Source organism: Carlito syrichta, unplaced genomic scaffold (genome assembly GCF_000164805.1).
Source record: "Carlito syrichta isolate Samal-C Ts95f unplaced genomic scaffold, Tarsius_syrichta-2.0.1 Scaffold303604, whole genome shotgun sequence".
Lineage (NCBI taxonomy): Eukaryota > Metazoa > Chordata > Mammalia > Primates > Tarsiidae > Carlito > Carlito syrichta.
The window spans coordinates 825436-831435 of NW_007247700.1; the positions used below are offsets into that span (position 1 = coordinate 825436).

General features: G+C 47.8%; 1 protein-coding gene across 1 annotated transcript; it reads left to right on the plus strand.

The window, feature by feature from the left end:
• Window positions 1–2268: 2268 nt before the first annotated feature.
• Window positions 2269–3799, plus strand: PIGM (phosphatidylinositol glycan anchor biosynthesis class M). Its single transcript, XM_008058725.1, has one exon. The coding sequence runs from the start codon at window positions 2269–2271 to the stop codon at window positions 3538–3540; it is 1272 nt and encodes a 423-aa protein (XP_008056916.1). The 3' UTR covers window positions 3541–3799.
• The last annotated feature ends 2201 nt before the right edge of the window (window positions 3800–6000 follow it).

Consider the following 6000-nt stretch of genomic DNA (forward strand, 5'->3'; position numbering starts at 1 on the left):
CCTTATACACTGCAAATAAGTCCTCAAGAGACCTAGCTATTCTAAATTAACATATTAATTATTACCTGAATAGTGATGTGCTGTCAGTGTATATATGGTCAATGTACTACCAACAAAAAGGTTAGAATTATCAATCTAAGGCATATAATTATATAAACACACATACAGAGATATCAGAATATGAATGCAGACTAAGATTAACATGGTTCATCCAGAGGATAAATGTGCAATGTAGAATAGATGTAGAATGGATGAGTGCAGGGTAGCCCTGAGAGCTGCATGTTCAGACTGGATGAAATCACCTTCTCTCCTTGTGCTAGTCTCTAAGACCCCCCCAGGAAGCAGGTTCAATCTGTAAAATCAAGTCAGTCAGTACTTGCTAAACATTTACTATATGTCTAAGGCTATAATAAATTATGAGGAATTGAAAAAAAATTAAGGCCAACTCCTACCATCTAGTACTCTACAATCTCATTGACAGTGTTATGAATACATTCTAAAATAAATTATCAAATTCTGCAATGCAGACTATAAGTACAAAAGTGACCAGAGAAGGGAAAATGCTAATGAGCTGGAGTCCTTGGTGAGAAATTCGTGGAAGCAGGCTTGGAGTCCGTGGGAGGAGGGGAGAGACCTTGACATGGGTAAAGGATATTTGAAAGGGAAAAGAACTGAGAGTTGGGAGCTCCAGAGATGCCACTCTAGAGGTGGTCTGGTAGGAGGTTCACAGTCAACTCGGCCTTTACTCAAAGACTTTTAAGTCTGGAACTGTGTACGATGCTGAGGTACAGAAAAGAACAAGAAAATCTCTGTTCTCAAGGAATTTAGTGTCTTGATGGAAAACAAGGAGAATAAACAACAACAACAACAAAAAGTCTATTATTACAAAGCAGCGTGACAAATGCTATAATAAAGGAACGACCAGGGAGTTTTGGAGCACTGGGATGACAGGCACTGGACAGCACTTTCAGTAGCAGGGCGGGGGCTTCAGGGTGACAGAGGCTCTGGAGCCTGGATCCCTTCCGCCCAGTCCAGTCACAGTGGAGGGCTGGCATCCATTATAATCTGCGAGGTGAGGAAGTGGGCTGGGAGCTGGGAGCCTTCATACTTGTGCTGAGGCCTGAAAGGTTGGGTGGGTGTTTTCCAGGGTGACTGGGGAGGGGAAGGCAACTTCAGCAGAAGAAACAGCAAACACAAGGGCACTGAGGCACGAAGACCTCGCTGAGGAACTCTGGGAAGCTTCCCCGTCTCCCTTCCCTTCCTCTCCAGGTGGGGCTGCCGGGTAAAGTGCATGTTGAATCTCAGATCACCAACTCATGGTGTTTAAGTATAACCATGCCCCCAGTATTGCACGGGACATACACACCCTGGGCCGCTTCAACTCATCCCGGAGCCCACGACCCCGCCCCCGCCCCCGCTGATACCAGCGAGCCCCCAGCTTGCCCAGCGTAAAGCGGGAGAAACGATTCCAGTTCTACACTTTTCGCTCTCGGGTCTCCAGCCCAGGACTGAGGGTGCAGCTCGCAGTTCGCTCCGGTCGGGGATTCGCCTCTGCCGACTCGAGTCAGGGCGCGGGAAGACCGGGGTCACCCAAGGAAAACTCACGGCCGGGCGCGGTGGCTCAGCCTGTAATCCCAGCACTTTGGGAGGCCGAGGCGAGAGGACTACCTGGGCAACTTGGCGAGACTTCGTCTCTACAATAAATCACAAAAACTAGCCGGGCGTGGTGATGCGCGCCTTTAGTTCCAGCTACTCGGAAGACTGAGGCGGAAGGATCGCCTGAGCCCAGCAGGTCGAGGCTGCGGTGGCCGTGAGCGTGCCACTGCTCTCCAGCCTGGGCGACAAAGAGTGAGACTCCAGCTCAAAAAAAAAAAAAAAAGAAAGAAAGAACGAAAGAAAACTCACTCCGCTCCACCAAAAACCCTTAAGCCAGTGCCGGTTTTCCCGGCAAGCGGACAGCTCCCGGCTCAGGGACCGGAAATCCCGCCCCCGCCGGAGTCGGGGGCGGGCGACAGTGGAAGCGAGACAGCCAATCCGGAGGAGGATAATTCTTGGGCTAGGGCGACTGACAGCCCCGCGCGGGACAGGAGACCGGAAGCAGTCCTAGGGCGGGGTTTCATGCCGGAAGCGAGGGGCCGCGGTTGTTTCGGTTGTAACTTTCGCCCGCTGGGAGATGCGTCGGCAACAAGGGGCGAGGGACCGAAGCGGCGGTTAGACGTGCGAAGGCCGCTCGGGGCTGGGGCTGAGCGGCTGCCGCGCTGTCAGGCCATGGACTCGACCAGGCGCTGGGGAGAATGGTTCCTGAGGCTGCGGGTGTCCCCCGCCGGGCTGTTTGGGGTGGCCTTGCTTGCCCGCGTCGCCCTGGTGTTCTATGGGGCCTTCCAGGACCGCACCCTCCACGTGCGGTACACGGACGTCGACTACCAGGTGTTCACGGACGCCGCGCGCTTCGTCACGGAGGGGCGCTCCCCGTACCTGCGGGCGACGTACCGCTACACCCCGCTGCTGGCGTGGCTCCTCACTCCCAACATCTACCTGGGCGAGCTCTCCGGAAAGTTCCTCTTCGTCGGCTGCGACCTCCTCGCCGCGCTGCTCTTGAACCGCCTGCTGCTGCTGCAGGGGCTGGGGCGCCGCCGGGCGTGTGGCTACAGCGCCTTCTGGCTGCTCAACCCCCTGCCCATGGCGGTGTCCAGCCGAGGCAACGCGGACTCGGTCGTGGCCGCCCTGGTCCTCATGGCCCTGTACTTGGTGAGGAGGAGGCTGGTGGCGTGGGCCGCGGTGTTCTACGGGCTCGCGGTGCACGTGAAGGTGTACCCGGTGACCTACGTCCTTCCCATCGTCCTGCACCTGCTCCCGGAGCGCGACGGCGCCGAGGGCCGCCAACGGGCCCGCTGCTCCCTCCGGGTCCGTCTGCCCGAATTCCCGCGGAGGCTGTGCAGCCGCGCCGTGCTGCTCTTCGTGGCGGTCGCTGGCCTCACGTTCTTCGCCTTGAGCTTGGGCTTCTACTTCAAGTACGGCTGGGAATTCTGGGAGCACACCTACCTCTACCACCTGACCCGTCGGGACACCCGCCACAACTTCTCTCCCTATTTTTACATGCTGTACTTGACGGCAGAGAGCGAGTGGAGTTTTTCCCTGGGCCTGGCTGCGTTCCTGCCACAGCTCGTCCTGCTCTCAGCCGTGTCTTTCGCCTATCACAAAGACCTTGCCTTTTGTTGTTTTCTTCACACATCCATTTTCGTGACTTTCAACAAAGTGTGCACTTCCCAGTATTTTCTTTGGTACCTCTGCCTGCTGCCCCTCGTGATGCCACGAGTGAGGATGCCTTGGAAGAGGGCGGTAGTGCTCCTGGTGTTTTGGTTTATAGGGCAAGCCCTGTGGCTGGCTCCTGCATATGTTCTGGAGTTTCAGGGAAAGAACACCTTTCTGTTGATTTGGTTAGCTGGTTTGTTCTTCCTTCTTATCAACTGTTCCATCCTGATTCAAATTATTTCACATTACAAGGAGGAACCCCTGACAGAGAGAATCAAGTATGACTAATGTATGTTCCAGACTCCTGATACTATGTGTTACGTTCTGATTGTCCTGTATGGACCAGAAGCGGCCTCTGGAACATTTTTCTGAACGTTTTAAGCACTCTAGTGTAAGTTCCCCTGTTCAACAGAAGTTAAAACCAGTGTTTGCCTTGCATATTAAAAGGACACAATAATTGAGGTCCACCTTCTAGGAAATCTTAGGGCTCATTTATTTGGGACATGATGGGAAGTAAAGATTACGGTTACTTGTTTGCAAATGGAAAGACTGATGGAACTATCAGATGCTAAAAGATTCTTAAAATAAAAAAATTTTTTAAATGGAGGAATGTAGTTAGAGCCATCAGGCTGAAGCCAGTATTTCTTCCAGTTATATTGTGCTATCTTGTCTTTTAACTCCCACTTTTTCTTTCTAAAGCTTTCCTGCCAGCTGTGAAGATTCAAAAAGTATTCTTAAAAGTACAGCTTTTAAAATGTAAAATTGTAAATAATACTGTGCTTAGTTGGGAGAGTTTTAAAATTCTGTATTAAATATGAGGGCTTGTAGGAGAAATGATCCAAATAATTTATTTTTTCATTTTTTTTTGAGTTGGTGTCTCATTCTGTTGCCCAGGCTGGAGTGTAGTAGCACACTTAAGGCCACCCCAGTGTCAAACTGCTGGGCTCTAGCCATCCTGCCTCAGCCTTCCAAGTAGCCTGAACTACAGGTGCGCACTCCCATGCCCGGCTAATTTTTAATTTATTGTAGAGACGAGGTCTTGCCAAGTTGCCCTGGCTGGTCTTGAACACCCGGGCTCAGGCAGTTCATTCATCTTGTTCTTCCAAAGTGCTGGGATTACAGGCTGAGCTACCGAGCCCAGCCTAGAAAAGATCCAAAGAATTTAAATTGTAATCATGTTTCAAGTACAGTATTTGTTTTATTACCTAGTTTTTCAGTACTTAGTCCCAGTGGTGGTTTTATAAAAAAAAAAATTAAATTTGAATTCATTCCTCTTTAGGCTTGAGTTATGACATTTTAAAAAATATCGCCTTGCTTTTAATGTTTGAAGTCCTTAAACACACAGACGCTTAGTACTTTTAGTATACTCTTGCCCCTTTGCTTTCAAGTTTCTGATTGATAAAACAAAATTTTCATCTAGAATTTAAGTCAATCAAGTATTACCTGTGTTGTCATTTCCTAGCTTTAGAAAAAAACCTTAAAATTCCGTGATAGAAATGCAAACCTGTGAGAGCTATTCCTGGAAAGTGTAAGAAGCGTCCTAAAGAACCATTGGTCCCTAGACCAGGAAATTGGGGGAAAATTGTGGAAATGAAGATTTGGTGGGCAGACCTATTTCCCTTATCACTATAATGCTTCTGGGGAAAAAATGTTTTCTGAATTGTTCAAACAAGCATCCTTAAAAAAAAAAATTTAAAAAGCAAAAACAAAAAAAATGTAGCCCATTTAGATTTGGAATTCCCTGACACTCTAAAGCAGGGATCTCCAACTCCTGGGCCACAGACCGATCCAAGTCTGTGGTCTGTTAAACCACCACCACCACCACCACCCCCATCCACCCCAGGTGGCATAGCAGGTGAGTGGTGAATGGCAAGTGCCTGGCAAGCAGAGCTCCCTATTTGTCAGATCAATCATGCCATAGGAGCGCAAACTCTTTTGTGCATACCAGGGGATCTAGGTTGCCCACTCCTTATGAGAATCTAATGCTTGATAATCCCTACACTTTCCCCTTGTCCGTGGAAAAATTGTCTTCCATGAAACCGGTCTCTGATGCTAAAAAGTTTGGGAACTGCTATTCTAAAGTACAGTAGCAGTATATGAGTATGATTTTGTGATTGTGCTTTTAAAAGATGAATAATTTAACAAATTGTTCTTTCACAGTCAAAAAACAACAAAAAAAAGTTCCAGAGAAGTAGTTTATTTCATATAAATCCAGGTCTGAAAAAGTCTTTGAGAATAAGATGTCTATAGACTGGTCCCAATTAAGAATGCTATTATTGGCAACATTTCTTGGATGGATACCTTTTAGGACCTGCTATTAGAAAGAAGGAGAGAATGGGTGGTTTTGTATGAGCTCCTCTTAGGTGAAAATAGCAGAGTCAGATGTTGAGGACAGTGACCTGCCTCATGACATCTGGTCTCGTACCCCATATCAGGTCTTATCTTGATGACCCTTCGTATGTGGTTGTTCACTAGTGGCCTTCCAGCCATGGCATTCTTACCTTTATTTTTTTTCTATTCTACTAATTAAAAAAAATTTTTTTTTATAAAGCCAACAGAGCTAGGGTAGAAAACAAATAGAATTTCATTGTTCTAACATAACTGTCCTTATTTTACATTTCTGGCTTTCTTTTAAAATTACATTTACTTACTCATTTCCTATTTTTTTTTTTCACTTTAACATGCTTCCTTTGTTGTGGTTTAGTCTTTTTTTTTTTTTTTTTTTTTTTTTTAGTTGGAGTCTCACTC